General features: G+C 46.5%; 2 protein-coding genes across 15 annotated transcripts in view; one reads left to right on the forward strand and one right to left on the reverse strand.

The window, feature by feature from the left end:
* LOC128762951 (citron Rho-interacting kinase) overlaps window positions 1-5,760 on the forward strand; it is a 28,273-nt gene extending 22,513 nt beyond the window's left edge. For 6 of the 12 annotated variants that reach the window (XM_053871561.1, XM_053871559.1, XM_053871560.1 and 3 more), the window contains 15 exons: window positions 123-211; window positions 290-394; window positions 961-1,130; window positions 1,336-1,380; window positions 1,767-1,847; window positions 1,907-2,042; window positions 2,116-2,255; window positions 2,348-2,440; window positions 2,852-2,960; window positions 3,533-3,661; window positions 3,724-3,804; window positions 3,867-3,945; window positions 4,008-4,181; window positions 4,421-4,712; window positions 5,133-5,760. In XM_053871561.1, coding sequence (XP_053727536.1) covers window positions 123-211; window positions 290-394; window positions 961-1,130; window positions 1,336-1,380; window positions 1,767-1,847; window positions 1,907-2,042; window positions 2,116-2,255; window positions 2,348-2,440; window positions 2,852-2,960; window positions 3,533-3,661; window positions 3,724-3,804; window positions 3,867-3,945; window positions 4,008-4,181; window positions 4,421-4,712; window positions 5,133-5,156 — 1,747 coding nt within the window. In that variant the 3' untranslated portion in view covers window positions 5,157-5,760. The remainder of the gene's footprint in view (window positions 1-122; window positions 212-289; window positions 395-960; window positions 1,131-1,335; window positions 1,381-1,766; window positions 1,848-1,906; window positions 2,043-2,115; window positions 2,256-2,347; window positions 2,441-2,851; window positions 2,961-3,532; window positions 3,662-3,723; window positions 3,805-3,866; window positions 3,946-4,007; window positions 4,182-4,420; window positions 4,713-5,132) is intronic. The other 6 variants (XM_053871566.1, XM_053871565.1, XM_053871571.1 and 3 more) reach the window with 2 other exon arrangements.
* mtmr3 (myotubularin related protein 3) lies at window positions 5,158-24,781 on the reverse strand. Of its 3 annotated transcripts, none has more exons than XM_053871572.1 (22): window positions 24,614-24,781; window positions 22,071-22,197; window positions 21,349-21,424; window positions 20,260-20,314; window positions 18,563-18,652; window positions 17,164-17,280; window positions 14,602-14,684; window positions 13,830-13,996; window positions 13,665-13,761; window positions 13,387-13,500; window positions 12,803-12,993; window positions 12,467-12,598; window positions 12,280-12,391; window positions 11,799-11,994; window positions 11,216-11,401; window positions 10,939-11,109; window positions 10,733-10,878; window positions 8,440-9,826; window positions 8,261-8,365; window positions 8,102-8,190; window positions 7,737-7,763; window positions 5,158-7,342 (listed from the first exon to the last, which is right to left on the reverse strand). In XM_053871572.1, the coding sequence occupies exons 4-22, from the start codon at window positions 20,260-20,262 to the stop codon at window positions 7,171-7,173; spliced, it is 3,585 nt and encodes a 1,194-aa protein (XP_053727547.1). In that variant the 5' UTR covers window positions 20,263-20,314; window positions 21,349-21,424; window positions 22,071-22,197; window positions 24,614-24,781; the 3' UTR covers window positions 5,158-7,170. The 3 variants fall into 3 exon arrangements, with proteins under 3 accessions (XP_053727547.1, XP_053727548.1, XP_053727549.1); XM_053871573.1 differs by having other exon boundaries at window positions 5,159-7,342; window positions 12,863-12,993; XM_053871574.1 differs by lacking the exon at window positions 7,737-7,763 and having other exon boundaries at window positions 5,159-7,342.
* Window positions 24,782-25,177: the final 396 nt, after the last annotated feature.

The following is a 25,177-nucleotide window of genomic DNA, read 5'->3' on the forward strand; positions in this document are numbered from 1 at the left end:
CTTTCCTTTGATGCTGACTTCAGTAAAAGATACTATAATACAGCGCAGAGTATGATGCTAGTCATGATAAACCTGCTCTGTGAAGGGGAGATTCAACCGATATTGGCTGTGTTTGACTGCAGAAATGGGAAGCGTGGCCAGGGCTGGGAGAGGAAATATGTGGTTTTAGATGGCACAAAGGTTTCCATCTACGAGATCGAGCCACGAGAAGGTGACTTTGATCGATCACACAGCGTCCGTAGAAGTGTCACCACTGAGTCGTCCCACTAAAAGAAGCGTGTCATCACAGATGGGACGAAGCCAGTGGAGGAGTTCGACTTGTGCTTGTCGGATGGAGAAGTGGACGTTCACGGAGCAGTGGGTGCTACTGAGCTACCAAACACAGCCAAGTCAGGTACAAGTCCTCCACAGCAGTCAAATCTATTGTGATGCAAGGTGTTCCAGGGCTTCTCTTCAGTGTTAACAGACATGAGTACTGATGCAAAAATGCTCACATCAGTCCGTGATGGTCAACTGGGTTGAAAGATATCGCAACGCCAAGGGTGCCATAAATACTTTTAAATGGATGTAAATGCACATTCACGTGACTTTAAGGATATAAATACACACAGAGAAGTGAAGATAAATAATATACATGTACACAATTTATTAGCCTAACCATCTCCTACTTTTATTCCAAACTTTTCTCCCTCTTTATGATTTCCTTGTTAACCCCCCCCCTTACTTGTTTATATATACACTGTATATGACTTCTTTATATATATATATAAATATATATAACTTCCTTATATATGTAACTATATATAACTTCCTTATATCTTCCTATAAATCTTCCTTTGGATGTGCTCTGGCTGTGAGGCTGTGCATCACTGGTCACATATGAACCGCTCGCTGGCTCATCCCTCCCTGTGCTAAGGTTTTCTGTATAAATCAACCCTTCATCTGTGGTCTGCCGCTCAGATGTGCCATACGTCCTGAAGCTTGAGACGCGCTGCCACGCCCCCTGCTGGCCTGGACAGTCCATTTACTTCATGGCTCCCAGTTTCCCAGACAAGCAGCGCTGGGTGGCTGTGATGGAGACGGTGGTCGCCGGTGGGCGAGCTTCTCGAGAGAAGGCAGAGGCCGACGCTGTGAGTGTCAGAGTGCCGAACACGTGAGGCTGCTGGGTCTGATGAAAGTCACCCTTCAACTGTCTGGAGACATTTCCACATCGTGATGATTGATCAGCTCATGAATCACCTCCAGTTATGGATGTCATTAACTGGCCTCTTCTCTTCTCCTCTCTTGCTTGAACATAATATTCCATCATCATGCCATTGATCCATCGAATCATAGGCTGCTGTTTCCAAAAGACTAATGCTTCTGTCTCCTATGGTGCAGGTAATACGGCACATACACACTGTACTGTACACGCTGCTACTAACACTCTCTGGTCTGGCTGTCACCTCCTCATCCTGCTCTGCCCTCTCCAGCTGTCCCTCAGAGGCCTCATCCTCACGGCCCACTCCTCACCCTCGCCTCTTCCCTGCTGCTTCTCTGTCCACCCAGAATACAGTGGGACTGAAGTCACTGCTGTCACACTCTCAATCCACCCTCAATGAAGATATCTATTGTTGTGGTCTACAGTGACACTGTGTAACAGTATCCTACAGTACTAGATTGGATTTTGGCCCATGAAACTAAGAGTGTGTGACCAGTGACTTGTTCCTCCCTTGCCTCCAGTTTCCCAGCACCAAGTGATTCACTCTGACCTGCTCTGTTTCCAGAAGCTCCTGGGAAACTCCCTGCTGAAGCTGGAGGGCGACGACCGACTGGACATCAACTGCACTCTGCCCCTGACTGACCAGGTACTGACGCGGATGGTGGCGACCTGTGGAGAAGCTCACACACACGTGTGCGTCCACAGATCGTCCTGGTGGGCTCCGAGGAGGGTCTGTACGCGCTGAACGTCATCAAGAACTCCTTGACTCACATCCCCGGCCTGGGCTCGGTCTTCCAGATCCACATCATCAAAGAGCAGGAGAAACTTCTGCTGATTGTTGGTGAGAGTCTGCCGCTCGGGTTCCTCTTCCGGCAGTTGGAGACGTGACCTGCCTGTGTGTGTTCCTGTGACAGGGGACGAGAGGGCCTTGTGTCTGCTGGAGATAAAGCGAGTGAAGCAGTCTCTGGCTCAGGCCCACCTGCCCAGCCAGGCGGAGCTGGCCCCCTACATCTTTGAGACAGTAAAAGGCTGCCATCTGTTCGCGGCGGGCCGAGTAAGTCTGCTGCTCTGTGACACCCCGCAGGAGTGTGAGCTCCCTTTCAAGACTCGAGAGGATAACAGATGACCGTCTGACTCCATTGGCAGATAGACAACGGACCTTGCATCTGCGCTGCCATGCCCAACAAGATCACCATCCTGCGCTACAACGACAACCTCAACAAGTACTGCATTCGTAAGGTACAACTGTTCCCGCAGACACTCCTCTGCTGCAAGGATGAACGGAAGCGCGGCGAGTCTCCGGGGCCAGTGACCCGTTTAGGGAGCCTCAGAACCGTGATACCAGCGGCACTGGTGTGTGTCATGTTTCATTGGGCCGCCGGGTTCTATTGCTGCAGCAACATTTGTTTCAACTCTGCCTCCTCTGTTGTTGAGTCAGATGTGTTTTTGTAAGCAAAGACTGAGGTAGGCTGCACTGTTGCCATGGCGACCACAGCAGTTATTCACCTGAGACTAGATTCTCAAAAATGAGCTCAAAAAAAAAAAAAAAACACACCAGATGTCGCTCTGAATTCATAATAAAGTTATATAACTGAAAATCGAACACATAACAAGAGGATTCATTTTCAAAAGATCCTCTTTTCCTCACAGGAAATAGAAACTCTGGAGCCCTGCAGCTGCATCCACCTCACCAGCTACAGCATCATCATCGGCACCAACAAGTTCTACGAGATTGAGATGAAGCAGTTTGTGCTGGAAGGTGAGCTGAGACCCGGTCGCATGACCACGAGGGCGTGACCTTAAAAATGGAATGAATATGAAACGCTTATTGAAATGAATCTGAGACATCAACTCTTTACCTGCCAGCTCCTCAAAACGGTTCAGCAACTTTTCAGACCCTAGAACTCGTAGCAAGGCGCTCAGACCTCGGAGCTGTGCTGATTTCAAAGACAGCAACATATCGAAATATCAACAATAGATATCAAATCTAGTGGTACAAACAAATATCAATATAATTCCAATATAATAAAATATACAGCAAAATATATTTTATAACCTATGACTACACAATTATGAATTATTAAAATATCATTTTGTAATGTCAAAACAAATAAAATTATGATAAGTACATGATTCATAAATATAAAAACATTTTTTTTTCTTAAATCTGGTGCAGTGGTTGGGTTAATAAACTCTTTCAGGTCATGATTTTTAGTGCAGTGGTGAGAAGGTAGAAGGTGGTGAGTGCAGAGAGGGAAAGCTGCCAGGAACAACTGTTGTCATGTCAGCGAGGGTCAGATACACCTCATTCTGGACGAACCTCTTCTGCAGAGTTCCTGGACAAGAACGACGTGTCTCTGGCCTCCGCGGTCTTCGCCGCCTCCTCCCACAGCTTCCCCATCGCCATCATGCAGGTGTCCAGCAGCCTGCAGAAGGACGAGTTCCTGCTCTGCTTCCACGGTCAGTACCTGGGTTCTGACCCACACCAGCGGGCTCGGCCCTGACTCTCCCTCCTGCTACAGAGTTTGGAGTGTTCGTGGACACGTACGGACGCAGGAGTCGCACCGAGGACCTGAAGTGGAGCCGCCTGCCTTTGTCTTTTGGTAAATAAGCGTCGCATCACCACGGCAACAGGAGCAGATTCTAGCGTGTGGTTGCTTCGCAGCCTTCAGGGAACCGTACCTGTTTGTGACCTACTTCAACTCCCTGGACGTCATCGAGGTTCAGGGCCACGCCGCTCTGGGGTGAGTCCCGTTCATGATATGCCGACTCAGCACTTTCCTGACCCCCGTGACCTGAAACGCAGAGTGGCGGTTCTGGCCCACCTGGACATCCCCAACCCCCGATACCTGGGCCCGGCCATCTCCTCCGGCGCCATCTACCTGGCCTCATCCTACCAGAACAAACTGAGGGTGATTTGCTGCAAGGGCAGTCTGGTCCGAGAGTCCGGCGAGCTGCAGAGGACCGGCTCCAGCCGCGGGTGCGTGCTGTGCGACTCAACATCCCGTTGGTGAAGTGACATCTCAGCTTTAGCGTCGCAACACGTGCAGTAATGAGACGCGATTTAACTGAACCCACGCAACAGCACCATCTGCTGGTTAGAAGTGTGTACTGTAGCAATAGCACCACCTGCTGGTTGTACGCGTGTACTGCAGCCTATACTTGTCATTGCAAATGTGGGGGCCCTCTTCTTACACTCGGTCCTCGTGTGGCCCGCAGGAGTCCCAGTAAGCAGAGGGGGCCACCGACCTACACCGAGCACATCTCCAAGCGACTCACCTCGGGTCCCGGGAGTCACGACGGGCTGCACCGAGAGCCCAGCACCCCACACCGCTACCGCGAGGGCCGCACTGAATTCAGACGGGACAAGTCTCCCGCCAGGCTGCTGGACCGGGAGAAGTCCCCCGGCAGGGTCCTGGACAGTCGCCGGGAGCGCTCGCCGGGGAGGTTCGCCGACAGCAGCCGCCTGCACGCGGGCTCCGTGCGCACGCAACTCGCACCAGTCAACAAGGTAGGCTTCAGAGCGAGAGTCCGCGGCGCCCTCTGGTGGATGAAACGGAAACTTTCTATGTAGAGTTAGTTACACAGTGACTCGGACTCGACTGAACTCGGGGAGAACAGTACTCGAATAATTTCAATAACAAACTGAAGACAACATAAGGGCACTCGGTCCGAGGATCAGTTTAAAACTGGCGGTGTGCTCCTGTTCTTCTTCTCTACACGGGTCAGAGGTAAGTGTTACAGGGAACAGAGGCCACTAGTGGTGGGGAGGAGTTTTTGTTCAGCAGGAACAAAACTAGCTTTGGAACCACGTGGATTATTGAACAAAACACAATAATAATAATAATAATAATAATAATAATAGAAGTAACTAACACACGGCGGTTTATGTTGAGGTTCGTGTTGCTGACACTGTCATGTCACCTCGCAGGTCTGGGATCAGTCGTCAGTGTGAGCCGCCGCCTGGTCTGGATCACCTGTGTGTAAATACAGCAGCCTCACGCGTCCATGTGCACCTGAAGACAATCCCCAGTCCAGCCCTCGCAGCTTCGAGGCGCTGGCACGTCATGGAAGAGCAGACCCGAACTTTCTTCCATCCAGAGTGTAAATATCGATGTTTGAGTTTTTATAAAGGGAAGAGTCGGCCGGCGAAGCCAAGTCTATTTTTTTTAAACCGTCTTTCTAGAGATGTGGCGGGAGAGAGGCAGGCGCGAGGCGCGGGCAGCACTTTGCACAGACACTCATGATTACTTTGGTTGAGGTCAGAGGTCGAGGGAGACCACCACCACCACCACCACCTCCATATTTGCTTTAGTGACCGATCATCTTTGTGTTGGTGGCAGTGAATCTAAGCTACGGAAACAACCGGCTCGCTCTCCATCTCCGGTCCGCATGACTCTCACCAGGCAGCAGTCGCCGCTTCGGGTTCTTTCTCTTGGTTGTGATTTTGTCACGTGATCACTCTGTATCAGTGAGTACATTGATGTTCCAGTGGCTTTGTTCTTTTTGGGTATCTCAGTACATTAAACAAGACTGAAGTGACGCGTTTGAGTGTGTCGGTCCTTTCAGCACAGAAACCACAGCACGGCTCGCTGGCTTCATCTAGTTTATTTCTCCTTTAATTCTATAACAACGTTGCTCTGGAAAGTAAATCCAACAAAAGAAAATATCAGAGTAACAAGGAGCACTTGTTGTTTTTCGGGTCATGGCTTATGTACAGCTACACTCCTGACGGACCGGAGACGCTTCAAAGTGCTTATCGACCAGGAGGACAAAGTCAGAAGGGACAGGACAAAACCAGGAGTGATTCTTCAGAGACCCGGAATAGAACAGCTTGGCAACAGTCTCCACACACACACACACTCTCGGCACATTCACAGGAACACACACACACACACAGGTCAGGTGATTAGGGGGCCGTTGCAGCACTGGGTCCATTACAGACCCAAGGAAAAGCAGAACTAAGAAACTGAGCCCTCACTGACCGACGCTCCTGCCCACCGTGGCTCCCACTCAACTCTGGCAGTGTCTACTCTTCGTGTGCAAATAAAAGCTTCGTTTTTTTTTTTCCACCTGTTTATTATTGACCTTTCACATTGCTGGATTATTTAAGAGAACGCCCCCTGGCGGCGAACACAGTGAACTGCAGAAGACTAGAGAACAAAAGGAAGTGGAGTGCTGAACTAGTTCAAACAACTTAAGACTGGCGCTCTGGGAAACTCCGGAAGCTTCCGCCGCTGACAGACACCCGAGGGAGACGACTTGGGTTCAGTCTGGAGAGCAGACTAGTCATTTGAACCTCGGCCGCTGAGCGACGGCAGACACCCTGCAGCGGTCGCCGTGACAACCGAGCAGCCCGTCCAACATTGATTATCGACGGAAGTGGATTCAGAAACAGCGACGGAGCAACAGCTGAATAAATAAATCATTTCAAGGGGAAAAAAAAACACAAAATCGTCTGCTACTTTACAAAAAAAAAGCCAAATATGCTGCGATGAAGAAGAAAACAAAGATAAAAAGAACTTTGGTGACTAATTTAGCGAGTCACTATTCAAGGTCTCTATACACTTTGATAAATGCTATATATCTGAATATATTATTTATTTATTTTACAAAACAACCTGTGTGGAATAGCAGAGGGGAACCTCACCACATGACACGGCGAGAGCCCTTGTCTGCCACTGCTGCCAGCACAACTTTACCTGTGATCCACCGAGTCAGCGCCCCGAGGCTTCTGGGTAATAAGAGAGGCGGGAGATCGGCCTGACGCCGCCACCGCCGTCTGCTGCTGCTGCTGCCCTGGTGGTTAACTGGCCCTTTAAGATCATCCCTTCAGCAGAAGCGGAGCCCGTCTCGGTCTCATGCCCAGGAAACAAGCCACCGCTCGTGGTCAGCCGGGTCACACACTCTCACACTCACACACACAGTTCCAGGACATTCTGTGCGGCTCTTCGGAGTCAGCAGGGTTCTCAGTTGGAGCTGGCGGTGATGGGCTTCTCCAGCTCGTGGTCCAGGGCCACCGAGCGCAGCTGCAGGTTGCCGTAGCAGCTCTTGCAGACCCGGCTGGGCTCGAACAGCTGCTGACTTGGCACTGGGATCTTCTGGTCGCAGCAGCTGCCACAGAACACGTTACCACAGTTCCTGCGAAGAGAAGACTCGGCGTGAGGCATGTCACCCGCCCAGATGAGAACGGCGGAGGGAAGGGGAGGGGTTACGAGCCTGCCGCCACATCTCCTGCTGCAGGTTAGAAACACAACAAGTCCAGTTTCGCTACATGCCGAGTTAGCAGATCCAACCGAGACGGTTCCGGCCCGGGACACACTTCATGCTAAGTAAGGCCATGCTGCAGTACCAGCGGGGCCCTGCAGGAGGGATGCACCAGCTGGGAGGTGGGGGGTGTGTGTGTGGGGGGGGTTAGACAGCTCGACCTGCAGGACCAAAGAGTGAAGCAGAACCACACACAGGTGAGGGAGAGAGGGGGAGGATTAGGAGGGGGAGTGAGGGAGGGAGTGGAGAGGGAGGAGTCAGATCTCACCAGACCTCCTGAACAGAATCCCTGCCACTGTAGAGGAGAAGGGGAGGGGTCAGAAGCAAACACCAACTCTCACACCTCCAGTGGGCTGGACGGGAGGGCGTGTTCCTAAAGCTGCAGCTTTCACCACTAACACTGCCGACGTGCCTTTGAGCAATACACGGTGAGGTGGGACTGAATCCTGCGGGGGCCCTGAAACCTGCCAGCAGGGGCGCTAGAGAGACACTCGAGGGAGTGCACACCCCAAGTCCTGAACCCTGTACTGCTGCCCTGCACGAGTTGGAGCGACATAACTAGACAGCAGGGGGCAGTGCGGAGCTGCTAGAGCACACAGGAGGAGTGAAGAACGAACATGGAAAGGTTTTTACCTGCAGTGGTGCTTCCGGGTGGCCAACCAGAACCTGCTTTCGCAGCCGTAACACTGGGCCGCCAGGTGGTCCGGATACCACCGAGTGACCTGAGCAGTGCAGGACACGGGTCAGCAGGGTGGACCGGTTAGAGAGCTATTGGAGCGGCATGGGTCTCACCTCGGTGTCCTGCTTGTCCACCTGCTCCCAGCTGGCCTCAGAGAAGAACTCGGTGCTGCAGCGGGACAGACAGTTTGGGTCGATGTTGTACTCTGAGTCCGTCATCTGCCAGAAGCACAGTTGTGTTCAAGCCTCAGCGTTGTGACACCTGGTACCTGGACATTCGTCAGGGTTCTCACCACTTCGTCCTGCACATCTCCGTTGACTCTGAGGGAGCCGGGCGGCTGCTGGTTCTCCAGCCGACTCCAAAGTTCCTGAACCTGTTTTTTCAGGGTCTCCACCTCCATCTGGTGACCCGCCTCGATCTGCCTCAGCCTCTGCTGGATGGCGTCCGTGTGCAGCGTGAGTCCGTCGTCGTCCAGGTGGCTGCGCGCCGGCTGCTCCGGGCTCAGAGAGGGTCGGCCCACCGCGGCGTGGCAGCAGCGCTGCTGCGAGCAGCAGCCTCGGTGCTGGAGGATCAGAGAGCTGCAGCTCGCCAAAGACAGCTGCCGACTCAGCGGCGTCCGTTCCCCGTTGAGCTTGGAGCCATGGAGGGGCGCGGCGCAGGGCTCGCCGTCGGAGCCGTCGCTGTTGCACACCCTGTCTTTGCTGGGCTCAGGAAAGGCACTGACGGGGGGCTTCCTGCAGCCCCCGTTCAAAGTTCTGACGGGCACCAGCTCGCCGGCCTCCAGCAGCCGCTCTTTCCTCCAGCAAAGTGGACGGTTCAGACTCACCGCTGCAGCCAGCTCTGACCTGCTGCACGCTTCTTCAGTCAGAGTCTCGGTAGAGCTCTCCATGAGGGAAGCCCTCTTCTCCCGCTCCGGCTCGCCCGTCTCACCCTCGGGGCAGGACTGCAGCGCCTCGGCCAGATCATGTGACGGCTCTGTGAAGCCATTTGTTAAAGTTCTGTGAGACTCAGCTCTTTCTGACTCAGAAGCAAAGTGACTGGACTCATGCGCCGGCGTGTGCTCTTCACAAGTGTCCTGCTGGAGCTCTGGTGCCTCCACATGTGTCTGCAGCTGCTCCTGCGCGGGCAGAACCGGAGCCTCCTCCTCCTCTTCATCATCATCAGCCTCCACCAGTCCGTTCAGGGGCTGATGTCCATTGGTGCATGGTTCTGCAGCCTCCACCTCACATGGATCCAGGTTGTTTACCTCTGACCTACTTTCCTCTTCCTCAACGGTGCTACATTCCCGGTGCACATCTGCTGCCGCCTCCTCAGACGTGGCTTCCTGGAGGATGTTCTCCATCAGTCCATCGGCCACTCCAGCTGACACAGAGAGCTCCGCTTCATCGTCCTCCTCCGCGCCGGCTCTGCCGTAGGTCCCGTTCACCACCTCTGCGTCCAAGCTGCGGATCCTCAGGCCCACGTCTCCGTCTCCTCGGCCGCCGACTCCATTCGACTGCACCTCCTCCTCTGCGCTCCCTCCGTCGTCGGGGCCCACAGCCATGTTGAGCTCCAGAGAGCGTCGGTGGTCCTGCCACTTCTCGTTGAGGCTGGGGTCGCTGGAGCGACGGTTGGGAGCCAGGGAGCTTCCCAGCTCACACGCACTCGGCAGGTTGTCAAACGAGCGAGTCTTCGTGTGTCTACAGCAACAGAGAAAAAGCTGTTAGTGACAGGAAGGTGCTGCTCTAAGAAACTTGAGGCTTCCAAAAGCTACTCTGACTCCTCACACTGCTCAACATCTGAGACTCCTTTGGACAACATTGAGTTTGACTGGAAGTATCTATCAGGCATGACGTCAGATATGAACATCCTCAGCTGAAAGTCAAGGCTTTTGTAAGAGTTTTCTTTGCAACCTCATTTCTAATGGTTGACATCAGAGGTCATAATAAAAAGGAAGAGATTAACAAAGAGAATGTATGGTACCAGGCTGAGACCCTGAAAACTGAGTCACAAACTGGATCAGAACCATTTACTGACCACGATCAATGTTCCCTCTAAGCTGCGTGCGTGCACCATTGCACACTGCTGAAACGACAAAAAAATCTACTGAACTGAATTGAATATAAAATACAGACAGACTACAAGGCTTGTTGGCTTGTTCTTCTGAGATTCTAATATATATATTTGGAATATATTAGGTTATTATTCAGTTGAACAAATATGTTATGATCGACAGATTTCAAACAATTGAAAAGCTTTTATTTCTACCTTTTTTTTTTTAATTAAACGCTTGTAAACTATTACAGCAGTCACCACAGCCGACGTCGATCGCTCAGAGCTCTGAGATTATGTGCGTTTGCTCGGACACATGAAACGTTGGAGGGAACACTGACCATGACATAAGCCACTTACTAACCACAGCTGCAAAGAGGAAGAAATAAAAACGACAAACTTCCTGCCTTGTCCTGTCATAGCTCTGCTATCTCTGCCTGCAGCCTCAGCGTAAAGAGGGAGGGGTGGTGGGCTGTGTCAGCCCGCCACCCGAGTGTATCTTACATGGAGAAAGAAGGGGGAGGGAGTTCACGGTGCCAGCGCGCCAGGCTCACCTGCCCAGGGGCGCATCTTCAGAGTTGCCACCGGGCACCGGGTAGGGGGCGCAGGAGTCGTCCGAGGGGGTTGTGGGGGAGGAGCTCGGCAGGTAGACCGCGTTCCACAGCATGAGGTTGCGCACGTGACACACTGGGTGGAGGACCTGGAAGGACAGGAGCCGCGGTAACTGGCTGGGATACTTCTGTGACTCGTCGGGACTTACGCTCTCAGAGTGGGGGGAGTACAGCATGTTCCTCAGCGTGCGGTTGGCAGACCTCAGCAGCGACCAGATGGAGCAGGTTCTCTCCTGGACGTGACGATCTTCTCGCTCCTTTCCACTGTTGCAGAGGAAGGTGCCGAACAGACAGGAGTAGGTGTGCTGCACCAGCTTCACCTGCACATCCACACAAGCCATTACAATTCTGCTCAGGCTTTTTTTGGAGGATCTCCAACATGCCACAGCGGCAGGAAGTTCAAGTGTCGGATAACATCACACGCACCAGAAAGGCCTCGTTGAACTCAAAAGAGCAGGGGAACTGCCTCTGCAGCTGGTGAACACAGTCCAGCCACTGAAGGAACACCGGGCAGCGCTCGTTCAGGTCCTCAGAGTTTTCGCCATGACCACAGCGGTCAGCAAACTTGTGGCCAAAGTCAAGCCACTCCGTCTCCACCAAAACTTGGAAACCCTGCAAACAAAAAAACACATGGAATCAAGAAATACAGTCAAATTTTAGTGGGCTAAGAAAATATCAATACACCCAAATATTGCAATGTCTGATGGTGGGTTACTGCATTGACCTCTTAAGTGTGCGATACTGACATTTAGTACATAAATAAATGCTGGGATGCGTTAGTGTTTGAGTTGTATTGAGGCGTCCGGCCACTAGTCGGCAGCAAACAGTAAAATAATAGTCAATAGAAGTTTGCAAGCTGCAAGAGGAGTTTCATTCGAATTTGAAAAATGCAAGTCTAGATTCTTTTTACATCTCTGGAATCTAGGGTCAAGACACACTTATTTTTGCTAAAATCAGACCATTTCATGAATGAAGTTGTGCGAACTTGAGTGAGCACGCTCAGATGTACCTCAATACTGCGGTAGTACGGGTCCAGCAGCAGTTTTGACAGAGCGACAATTTGTGGCGTGCGGTCCCAGCCATCGGAGCAGTGGACCAGGACTGGCCGATGGTCCCGGTCTACTGCATTGACAACCAAGAGTGAGGCCTTTAGGAGTACGGAAAGGTGCTGCAGCCACTTGGTGCTCTCCAGTGCAGACAGCCAGCTGTGAACACACACACAGAGGAAACAATAATGTCAATGGCTTCTTCCTCGATAGACCTAACCTCGCTCATTGTAACTGAACTCATTCTCCATATGTTGTTCATTATTTTAGTGGCCTAGATAAGTTGCCAATTGATTTACTGCTTTCATCATGTGGGTCAGAACAGAGCAGATCAAAGCTTACTGCAGGATATGCAAGTTTTTGGAAGTTGGCAACACAGTTTCCCTTCAGTTTTTTTTTTTCAATCTATAAGTGCAAGAGGAAAACCTAAAAGTAAAAGCTCACTTGGCTGGATCAGGCATCTGAGTGCAGAGAAAGCGCAGAGACTGGAAACTCTTCCTGATGGAGTGGATGTTGGCCATGCCCATGAACACCACCTCACAGTTGGGATAGTACTCTGCAACACCAAGGAAACAATAGTTGGTGTGCACAAGAAGACTCGCACAGGTTTACTAAAAGACTAAAACCCTACCAGGACATTCACAGCCACCACCTTTGGCCCGGTTGGCCACTGCTGCAGCGTAGGACCTGGCATCCAGAATGAGCAACTTGTGAGGCTGGGTGGCCAAAGACTCGACCTCTGAGCTGTGCGTGATGGAGGATTCTGCCACACAGAGAAGATGACACAATGTATGAAGGAGCAGGAAGGAGAGAACACAAAACAACAGAGTCAACGGTTGAGATGTCTGTTTTAACATGGGCGGCGGCTGCAGGCAGGTTCTGACAGGTTGTGTTCTCCAGCGAAAACAGTGAGTGTGCGTTCGTGTGTGTGTGTGATCATGAAGTCAGTGGTTGACTTAGCGCTTACCGAAGTCAGTATCTGACAGGTCAGAGATGTTGGTGTAGCTGCAGTTTTGGGAGTGCTTACGGGAGCTGCTGTCCACTGCGCAGGCCTTGGCGATGGACTGGACCAGGTGCTCATCATCAGCATTTCTGTAGCCCCACCAACTGACCTCCGGCTGACCGCAACGAGCGATCACAGCTCCCGTATTCACATGCCTGCGTGAGCGACACATAGGGCATCAGATCTTGGCAAAACGATCATTGCCCACTGCCACACCAAAGAGAAGCACACAACTGTCTTTAAGTCAGTATGAAAAGGGTATTTATTATACAATTCCCCCTAAAAAATCAGGTATTTTACCCTTATATCAACATTACTCAACCAAGGTAAGGAAATTAAACCCAACTATTTGAGAACAGAAACTAAAGGCCCTGCCATAAAACGTATATAATTTGAACCTAAAATGAACATCCACAGATTAAGAACCAAAGAGAGCAGAGAGAACATGCTCTGGCCTGTTGAGTGTGTGTCCTCATCTGATAAACTACAAAACAGCCTTGATCGCTCAAGTGAAATTCTCTTTTGGAAGCGCCTGTGTCTAATCTCACCTATAAACCACAGCTGGAAATCTCTTCCAGGAGCGGAAGGAAGCAACGTTTTCCAGCTCCCTGTCGGTGATCCAAGCTGGCACTAGGAGCTGCTGAGGATAGCTGGGGCAAAGTCTGCACACACAGAGAGACAAACATGAGAGGTATCGGCCGGCAGACATCTAATCCAGGATCAGTCGCTCATCTGCCAAGCGTGGGAAGGTAGTGCAGAAAAAACACAACCAGCTACTGTCTAAACCAGCACCACAGGGAAACCTGTGAGAAGGCGCTGCCGTTACCTGAACTTGCTGTTGATGTCGGTGATCCTCCACGCGTTTTGAGTATCAAAGCCCATCCTCTCTACTTCGTTCTTGAACCAGGAAGTGACATGTTCTCCTGCAGAGCAGAGATGGAAGATAATTCCAGTGTGTTCAACCGTGTGGATGAAGGACAGGTCAAGGTACCTGGTCTGCACAGCTCTCCGTGCTGCTCCTTCTCGCCAGCATACACATCCATGCACCAGGCATGGAAGGCAAAGGAGAATAGATCTTCCAGACGAGAGGGCGGGCACACCACTACGTTAAGGCGCTTTAACCATTCCTGACACTGCTCGAAGGTCGAAAACTGACACCTGGGGAAATAACCAGAACACGCAGTTAACCAAAATTTTACTAAAGAAAGAAACTTTTTTTTTTAATGTACATTTCTACAGGCGGTGCAACACCAACAGGACTGTTCGCAGAACAATACCAAAAATGCTTATATTCGCACAACCAGCCATACCTGGATGCAGTTTGGTTTAGAATTTCAGCATATTTTTGTTGTCTTGAACCATTGGTATAAGATCAAAATCAATCTTCAAACTTGTCTGTGAGGGGATCGGTGTCACCTGAAGCTCTTGCCTCCAAGACTATTTAAATTCCAGTTAATTCCACACCCCAAAACTATTACCGATCTGCATTTCATGACTGGTAAAACATCCACTTGGCTCTGACTGAAGGGAGGTGCACAGACAAGCAGCTCATAAAACACAGGGAGCGACTGACTCGTGACACAGGCGGATGACACAGCTTTAAACAGAAAATAAAAGTTATACTTTTGACTTTCAGGACTTCAATCTCACGCCTTAAATATTATTGCTCAAGAAATGTGCAACACTGCTTGAATGGTCAGTTCACATTGGTCACACAGACCTGGGTACAGCAATGTGTCTTAAACTTATGTGTACAATCTTACCGAATAACTTTGCAGTCCTTGCAGGTGACATGCAGCTGGAACATGTCACGGCACTCCACACTCTCGATGAGCAGCAGTGGGACCTGCAAAAAGGAAAGAGACATGGACTCAACATCACCTGACAGTGAGTAAATAATGTACGAAGCAGACACATGCATGTAGTCCCGGCAGTGAAGCAGTCTACATTTTAGAAGAAGTGTTGACACATTTACAGGGGTTAGTTAACAACCACAAACTCAAATACCAAAACCTGTTACAATAAATGCATTCAAATAGTTTTCAACCATTGTCATCAACAGTGTTCTTTTACAGAGAAGCAAGATCCAAAGTACAAAGAGTCATGTGATTATGAAGTAAGGACACTGCAGGGAAATAAAGTTCCTGCTGTTGGCATCACTCCGTCAATTGGCTAAGAGGCCTACACTGGAGATGGTGGTGGTAGATGTGACACATCAATCAGATCTGCAGCGACAAGCTCCACCTTTGCTCCACCTGGGCGCACGTCTCATTGAAACAACGCCATGACAGATACTCACATTAACACCTGTTCAGTGGATGTGATTACCGCCTCTGATTTCACTATTTAATTACCGCACAGTTAATCAGACAAGCAAACTCCAATTATGCAAACAAGCCAAAACGTGCAGCTCTGATACAGAGATACTTACTGACACTTCGCAACAACAATCCTGCTATCAAAACAACAAAAAACAGAGCGAAATATGAGCCGTTTTTTTTTAATCGCCATCTGTGTTGGAAGTTTGCTACATTCCGGATATTACTGTCGCATGCTACGACAATTCCAGTCTTGTTTTAGCAACAAAATTCTTCTAGCACTGCTTGATAACAGCCTTCCAGCACCTCCCACGACTGAGTTGTGAAACAGACACGTGCTGCATTGCCAACAATTTCACTTGATCTAATGCAAGCGCGGAATGATGAATATTTTTTCGCAGATAAACACCAAGAAAAAAAATATTAATACTGTGACTCACAACCAGATTATGAAAAATGAAAGTCTATCCAATTAAGGGTGTTGTATAAAGGACCTCCAGCGTGTTGAAGATAGTTTCAGACAATACAGATATTCTCCTATTAGTCAGGGTCAGTAAAAAAACAAAAAAAAAAATACCTTACACAACACGAACAGTTTAGTTATCGGAGCAGTATTTTGGCTTTTTGTTTTTGGCTATTGCAGGGATATTTCATGTGAAGAAGACAATTCTTGAATATTGAGTATCTAGATCAACTTTATCTAAGAGCGGATTAAGAGTAAAAACTGTAATTTGGCAAATAAATCTTTTACCATACCAAGGGTAGTAATAGAACAACATAGGCATCTCAGATCTTACTTTCCAACTGCTCAATGGGAGCACAAGTTTAATTTACTGCATCATTTTAATCTCACACCAACCCAACGTTGGTCGAACGGGGACGACCAAATGCAGAAGTTTTGAAAGATCTGTATAAATATTTGAGGAAGAGTCATGATTACTTCAGTTTCCACCTGGCAGTTTGGACACGTCCTGTTTCTTTAGTGGTGAATGTTTTTTCTATGTCTATACACAGTATGTAACAAATAATGTGACATTGCACAACTTAGACAACCTAAAATGTCTTAGGTAGTTGACACAAAGATGTAAGCAGCAATTGATTTATATACACTCAAAAAAAGTCTAATGCATTGGTAGAATTAAGAAAACTGATTTCGAAAAATCTAAAAAACTCTGAATTTTTCTGGAGTTGCAAACATAGTGAGAAGTAGTTCCAGATGTTGGGCACATACAAGCCTCAAAGAAGATGTTGTTCAGATAGTGTTGGATAGCAAATACAGGGTTGCTGTTGCCCTGCTGAACACGGATAGAGAGAAAGTGGTTGTTCCACATCCTCTTTGGAAAGACCGTAGCCATGACAACCACTAGTGCAGAGAGAGACAGAAAGGGCGAGAAAGTGTCAAAAGAGAAGCTATGAAAAGTCACGCAACACTGCTGCCACAGCCGATCAGCTCTGAATGGCCTGGTCACCACGTGCTGTTGAGTAAACCCAGTCCTGTCCCTAGACGTGTAGCATTTCAACAGCATTTATTGCTATTATTATGTATTTATTTTGCATTTAATAAGTATTATCTAGGCTATTCACAATGAATGAAGTTGTATTCTAGATTCATGAAGTGGTTTTAAATAAAAGAGGCATTCTAAAGGGCACTATGATCAAAATACAGGGTTGGACAAAATAATGGAAACGCCTTAAAGATTTTTTTAGCTTTACGTAAAATCAATAATACACTTCTCCTCTTCACCACCAAAAACAATTTGATCAAATGTGCATATTCATTTGTCTATCATTAGCCAACAGTAATAGATTCTGTAAAACCATCAGTCATCAGTTGGAGTTTGCTATGTTGACAAAAGAAGGCGGCTACATAGCATAAGTTAAACACCAAGGCAAGTGAATGTAAAGCCCATCATTGTCGAACATCGTGGAACATGCCGCGGCTAACACGCCAGTATCTCTAAACTTGTATCACATGGAGACGAACAAACGGTGGTTGTTGAAACCTACGTTGACAAGTGACTCCTTGAACTTGATGTGCAGACGATAGTTGGACATGGCAATGATGGCATCCTCCGCTCTTCCCACATATTCGGTGAACTCCCCGTGCAGCTCAGGAAACGGCACCTGGCCAGATAAAAACAGCTTGAGTAGAACACAAAATGCAAACTGAGGCAAGCCATGATTTTTATAACAAGTCGGGAAGTTTTAATAAAATAATTAGAAAATAGGGTTGCTCCCTAATAAGCGTGTTATTTTTTCATCAATAAGCCACAATGGGCAAAACAAGATATCATCATGACTATCAAAGCAAGAATATAGATCGATGCCAAGCATCATCCCAGCAGGGAGTGAGAATCTGCTTTTTATTATTTAGGCAGCTTGAAAATGATATTTAAACCACAATACACACCATTATGGTGAAGAATATTAGGTCACGACAATCCCTTGATTACAGGGCTCAATATCATCCTCTTATCAAGATCTATACAAACAATATTTTTGTGAAATACATGTTTCATCACACAATTAAAAGCTTCCAAAATGTGGAGATTATGGCCAATATGTGTCATTTACACAAGCTTAGTCTTCAATTAAAAAATACTTAACCTTGAAAATGTTGCAGCTTATTATAAAGCGTTGGACAAACACCTGTTCTTCAATGAAAATCTGTGACAGCTCACCTCAGGGAGTTCATTTAAAGAAGACATCATAATTAACTCCTCACTGTGCTTGCCCTTAAAGAAGGATCTATAATTAAATCCAAACAATGAATCAACTTTGGCTTTGCGGAGGCTTGAGACAATCCTTCTGTTGCATGTTTTTAAACAACCCAGGATGGAATACATTGGCAAGCAGTTGGAAGCAAAAAACAATCTTTGTCTTGCACACAATATAAAAACACTTTTTAAAACTTTTAATCTCTCACATAAAAACACACGAATGCAGAGTCTTAAGCTGATAAGAGTACACGCCTGACTAAAATCGTATGATGTTTATACATAAAAGTGACTTTAAAAGAGCGACGTTTAAAAGGCCTGAGGGACAACAGCATCACATGCAACAAAGGAGCGACCCATTTGACTCTGAATGATGAAATCTAAGCTTTGTGGATGCATGACCTCCACTCGTAAATAGCAGACACCAGCTGACTGAGCACATAGACGGTCGACGTGTATCAACTTGCATTGTCATAACTCGCATGCACAAAAAATGCCAGAGTAAACTGTGAGTCGTTCTTCTGGCCCTGGAGACTTTTTAGACGACGCACAGATGGCTGCTTGTAGCAGTAGGTGAACTGAAGTCACATGTTTAAACGCTGTTACATAATCAATTACAGGGTTGGCTCGCTCACATCACTTTAAGGCGACTGACAGTTTATAGTGGCAGATAAGCAGCAGCTATTCACCTGCATGTTGTCCTCCTCCAGGATGGGGGATTTCTTGGGGAAAATCTGATTGGCCTGGATGCACTCCAGGCTGTGCCCCTCCTCCTCCTCCTGAAGACAAAAGGCTTGTTAGCACCTAACAGGAGCAGCCTCTTTGGATCAATTACGTTTACTCTTTCCCGTTTCATAAAAACTCAAGTCACCATAAGTGTTTTTGCAGACCATGACATTTGGTAATGTAATAAACCTACTGCCAAACACTATCTACAACCACTTCCACAGGAAATGACTTATTAGCCTCATAGTTGTGACATACGAGATAATACGCAGCTTTCCATATTCTACATTGCACTTCCTGGATCCTCCAGTTCTGTGGAGAACATTTCCTGCTTCACCATGACGAGAAAAGTCAACTCGACTTTTGATCATCATATTTCAAGATGGTGACAAATTGCCCTATTTTCAAAGACACAACAGGTACCCAAGGCAGGTGTCTCCTCAGTACTTAAGGACAGGTAGGAGAATGAAAGGTGAAATGTTTCCAAGACTAAAAATCTATTACCTCTCTCTACATTTTTTTAACCAAACTCTGCAACCCCGTTCAAAAAAATACACAATGTTTATCAAACTTAAAACATTACTTTCAAAATAGAGACAAATGGGAGACTTACTACTTGTGTGCAGAAAAAGGCACAAGAGAGAAAACCCGCCACACATATTGGCTTTGCATTCTACATTCTGGGGTACAAAGAGAGGGAACCGAACAATAGAGTAACCATAGACAAACGCCAGTTTGTAGTTGTTTTTCAAAACATTAAATTTTTAAAGTATCGTACTTAGACATTTTTGTATCATTAACTTAATCATTAATTTTAATTGTTTAGCGTTTAAAAAAAGTCAAATTGTGAATAGAGGTGTAGAAACAATATACTTTAGACACCTGAAGTGAACAGTTTTCAGGTCCTGTTCAATTTGAGGGTGAGCTCAACAATATCATGATGAATCATGGCAAATGTCTGAAATCAGACTGACTTGATAACTGACTGAAGGTGCAACACCATGAAACCGGTTTTTAACCAGCATGCTATGCACTTGGCAAAAGCTAATTATCAAGGCTGCCTGCAGTATTACAGGGCAAGGCACACCTACACCAGAACACTCACGGATTTGTTCCTCAAGGGCAAAACATGTCCCTTCCTTTACCGACAGAGACGTACAGGAGGCTATTGTGTTTGGTCCGGTGCCAGGCTCAGCTCAAACATTGTGTAGAGGAAGATTAAGGTGGTCGTAGGGAACAAGGCACTACATTCTATCAGGCGCTGGCTCAGCAAGAGCCACTGTTGCCCATAACCCAGATTGATAGTCAAAATCCATGAGAGTAAAGAGCAAGCGTGCAGAGGCCAGACATGAGGCAGGCGACAGACAGCTGTTTGCCAATACAGCAACAGTGATCAACAGAAAGCCTATCTTTCCAGGAGGTTATGTCACAGTACAGCAGAGCTCCTGATGTGTCTAGTAAAGCAACTACAGCACTAAAGGTCCCAGCATTGCAGAGTGTAATGTCTGATACTGTGGAGCATGACGTAACCGTCTGCTTCCTGGTAAACAAAGCTGATAAAAAGTGAAAAATCAATGTAGTTTCCAATTCTGCAGACTGCAGTTCGGCCACATGGCAGGCAGACTTTACTGTAACAACTATGCAACAGACGACGGCATACCATGGCCCCGGTGAAGGAGTGTTTGCCCCGACCAGGAATGGCGACCTCCACCACTCTGAAACAGGAAAAGAAGTGTATGCATTTTGATTACTAAAGAAAATGACTTTTAAGATAGCAAAAGACTTGAATAAGCCCATTTTAAATCATAAATGTTCATTATTTTTTGTCAAATCTGATGTAACACTTTAAATTATCGGGAAAAAGTACATTGTGAGAGCATGAAGAGACAGAAAAAAAACCACAGGGATCCTATCCTGCGGGCTTTCAGTCTGACTGTCTGTGATCAGATCGTAGTGGCATAGCTCATGAACACAACATAAATGTACCTATAACATATTGAATTGAAGGCACGTAAGGTCCTCAAACTCCTGTACAGCTGATCGGTAGGGGACTATGACAACACAGGTAAGTTACGATTTACAGGTAGGTCACGATTTTATGTGGGTCACAAAAATGGAAAAAAATGTTCTAAAAGCCTTCGTCACTTGAGTGACAAAGGAGTGCTACTGGGATAGTTGCTTAAATCTGGCTTACATACTTGAATCTTGTACAACTTTTCTCATAATGAATCGTTATTTGATTCCACAACCTGCATTATGTAATCAAGAGATTTAAGATCCGTCCCTCTTCAGGTCTTCAGGTCAGGTTAACAGTATATTTATATGTGTGGTAAATATTGTCTAACTTTCCCATCAGGAGCAGCAATGTGCATATTGTCACTTCACTTTGATTTCAAAGGTGAGAAAGCATCCAACCACAGTCAAAATCTGAGCCTCATGCATAGAATCATTGAAATAATATCACTTTTGGACGGAGAGGGATATTGTGTGTCAGCACATGGAAGCCAGCTCCACCACACTTAGCTATTTTGTCACCAAGACCAGTAGTAGATCACAAAAAACGTTGCCAGTTTTGAGCGCACCAACAACATTGCATTACAATATCACAGAAATAATCCAAATCCATGGATTAAAATGAAGCCTCTTAAGGAACAAAGCGGTGTTTAATATGCATTGACCTTCACACTTTGTAAAATGTTCATTTCTAAAAAGCCGGCCCAATTCATACTATCATGAGTTTGAGTCTTACTGGAGATCGTCAGTTAAGGACGAGGAGTAGTCCTGGTGATCCTGTTCAGGAAGGTTCACAAACAAGACATGGAAATCTGTGGAAATAAAGGCAAACATAGGACTGAATGACTAAATGTTCTTAAAAAAAAAAACAATAAACAAATGCAACTTCACCAAGACATCCAATACAGTGCTCCATTTCATTCTGCCAAAAGCCAGAGCCAGAGCGGTGGTCACAGCGGCGTGCTTGTGACCAGACACCTACCACTTAAATCCAACCAACCTGCTGGACTCTCTAGCGTACGGAAATTAGGGCCACAAGCAACAGTGAATGAGAAACAAGTCAAGTAAAACATTAATGTCCAGTCCCAAGTCAGCAATTAAAAAGTATCTCCAGACAGCCCACAGCAATGACTCACTTCTCAGAGCAATAAAATGCTTAAAAAGGTAACAATTATTTTGACCTTTTCCAGTGCATTTGTATGAAATTTGTAACCGGTGCCTTTGAAAACTACAGCACCAATGTGGGTGGGGAGTCTCTAAATAGTAAATAATCAAAACATTTTGAAAGAAATTGGATGTCTTGTTGTACCAATATCACACAAATATATAAAAGGCTGTCTCAATGAAAATAAAAGTTAATGTCACTGTAAATGCAAATGTGAAAAGACGCCAACTTGTATAGACTGAATGCATGTCTTTTTAGACATAATGGCCTTTTAATAAAGCAATTAGACCCACCTTTGTATAGACTCTGGTGTATGCTGATGCTCAACACTGAGATGTTGTAGACCTTATGAGAGAGATGATTGTCGAGTTCATACTCTTCCAGGACACCGCCACATAAAGAAATTCTCCTTTTAGATTCCTGGGGACAGTAGCAAAAGCACCATATACATAACCATACTGCTACAAAGGAAACAGAAATCCAACAGTGTCAGTATGAAAAAAGTAAATATTGTTTTGAAAAAGTAAAGGCAAGACACAAAAAGCATTGCAGTGAAACAGTTTGGTAAATGACAAAAGCAAATTGTCATATGTTGATATAGACCTTCACAAATTCAGGGTCAATACTAAAATATAACAATGAATTCAGACAAGTTCTCCTTATTTGTTCAACTGATTATTGGCTCAGGCCATTTTAAAACACATTTGAAAATGAGCTCCGCTTAAGTCAATAAATGGTCATCTATATTTTGCCCATCACAGCTACTGGTGAGGGATGTGGAGCACCATGGACAAGCTGATCTGACTATGCTAATTTGCACACTACAATGAGAGTCACCATCCATTTCTTCAGGTTTTTGGGCAATGGAAGGAAACCGAAGTGCAAGCAGAGATGACCAACCTGGTTGGCTAGAAAATTACAAATCGCAATTGTTATTTAGTAATCAGATGTTGTATTGACTACAGTAAACACAGAAAACTGAGATCTGAAGATATTTATTGTATAACTGCATGGATGGTTTTATTTAATATTCAACATGCTGAGATAAGATGTGTTTTGCATAACATGAGACCTTAACAGCAAACCTTATTTCATCCATTTTGTTATGGCTGACTTGAAAAGGAAAAAGGACAGGATAATTCTATTTTAATTTCACAGTAATGACACTGGATTACAGCTGAAAAAGTGCAGCTTCTGGCCCCAACATCTAAACAATGATATCACCTTTCATCTTTCTCTCCAACCAAGCGACCCGTTAGGGCTCTCACAGCCTTCAAGCCCACAAATAGGCATAAAGGTCATCAACCCAGTTAAGACTGAAATGTGATCCAGGAGCAGATCGAGACCTCAATGCACCTTATCATGAACAGTGAACCATACGATCGCTTGGGTGTGTAGGAAAAAGGGGTGGTCTCCAATGAACTGAGCTCACTGCTGGTGGCAACTGATAAAAGCAAATCTCACCTTAACACCACCGTAGGCTTCGATCGCCTGTACACAGAGTCACATAAACACGCTTCACCATATCAACCCTGACCTGTAGCTGTAACTCAGTCTGGCTCAGTTCAGAATCACACAGCAAGGGCAGCTAAGCCCCTTAGAGCCTCACCGTTACTCCCATCCCGTGACAGACTCAAACGCCAGTGGCTGTAAAAAGGATTAATTCTTGCCAAGCTACACACGGTCTAGGTTCAAGTTCTTCAAAACTACAAACCAGAAATGATTTTTAAAAAATGTAAATTATTTTTTATATTCATATGTAGGGTATTATACCTGATAAATATGGGAAGGGCTGACGGCAGCATGCATCCATTTTCACCTGAAACTAATTTTAAATGGCCTTTAGCCACCATAATGTAGTGCTCTGCTGGATGTTTATACGCTCACTTTTTGCAACAAATATGATGCAACAGAAACTCATCTTTTCCTGCCATACGCAACATTACGGAAGCGTCTTCAATGATAAAAAAAAATTGCGTCAAAACGAACATCATGTAACTGCTATTTTGAAAATTCTTATTTACTTTACTACTTTGTATTGTAAACATAAGAATAAAACAACACTTTTCCTTAAATGAAGAATAAAGAATTTTTGATCAGAGTTACTGATTTTAACATGGGTATAAATGATTTTAAATCTACCTTATATCCAAATAACACTTGTGATGAATGCTTGTAATAAACAGTTCAGTCTGTACAACAAGTCCACTTCCCATTAATTTCCATATTTCTTGCTTTGCACTTGATAGACTCTGATCCAAATTTGATACAATGAATAGCTGACAGAAAATGCGAGGAAAACAAGTGTTCGAATTGGCTGAAACATAGAAGGTGAAAGTTTGTTCCTATTCTTTATACCAACCAGCGGGGCCAAGAAGCTAGGTTAGCTCTAAACCTGTGTACTGAATGAGGGCTTCATGTTTGAGATTAATATTTGCTATATGAAGTGCATTAGAAGCAAAACGCGATATAACGAAACCATACTGGCGTCTCTTTCCAAGAGTCAAAACGTCCCCGAAAACAACTGTATTTTGACTTCTCGTAAATTCTCTGCGATTGTGAATTGACCAGCTAGTAGTGTTTTGGAGCATTGGTAATGTAGCTCAGGCTAGAAAAGTAATAGTTCGGTATTGTAGTAGAAAGCCCATAGCATGACCACATCACTGGAGAGGCGTATTATACTGTGCCGGCTTTTGTTTCGGATGTGACACTGACAAGTCGGCGAGCAGTTAGCATTCCAGGTAGCATTAGCTGCTACTGTTTTTGTTGTTATGAGATGGAGGGCGGAGGCCTGTGTCAAAACACACCGAGGACGGAAGACCAGCGGCGCACTCACCTTTCAAACAGCCTACGGGAGCCACAAATGCACCGGAACCCGCGTCGACAGTCAGCAGGGACGAACACGAGTCATATTCGCGCCGAGGCCGAGCTTCACTGCGTCTCTCTCCAGCGTCGGGCCGCCATCGTCGCCATCACCATCGCAAGTTCTCTCCAGCCCGACAAATTACGCACGTGACGTCACCGCGCCAGCTCGCTGCGCTGGGCGGGGCCTGAGCTCACGCACCACGCGGTACTATCATGTAAACACTGGGACGTCAGCGATGACTCTCGTGCCACTCTATTACACTATAATGCGATTACGTTTTGCTGTGATAAAGCCACATTAAAATGACAAATCACTTACCATTGGAAGTAATACTTACCGTTGTCTGCACCCGATCCAATTTATGGTGCACTACAATGAAAATAATAGCTAGTATACATTGAATAACACCAACTAACTCTCGGTATTTGTGGCACGCAGTTAATAATGGTTCCCCATTTAATTAAAGACATTGTTGGACATAATTTCGAAGATATCGCCCCATTTCCCTTCAAGTCTTCAATTCATTACGAAGAC

Source organism: Synchiropus splendidus, chromosome 7 (genome assembly GCF_027744825.2).
Source record: "Synchiropus splendidus isolate RoL2022-P1 chromosome 7, RoL_Sspl_1.0, whole genome shotgun sequence".
Taxonomy (NCBI): domain Eukaryota; kingdom Metazoa; phylum Chordata; class Actinopteri; order Syngnathiformes; family Callionymidae; genus Synchiropus; species Synchiropus splendidus.

Excerpts from the sequence above, each read along its gene's own strand:
- mtmr3 (XM_053871572.1), bottom strand. Across the intron at positions 11,402-11,798 it reads CGTACTACCGCAGTATTGAG|GGTTTCCAAGTTTTGGTGGA; the intron begins GTACATCTGAGC and ends TTTTGTTTGCAG. Across the intron at positions 7,764-8,101 it reads ACCCGGAAGCACCACTGCAG|TGGCAGGGATTCTGTTCAGG; the intron begins GTAAAAACCTTT and ends TCTCCTCTACAG.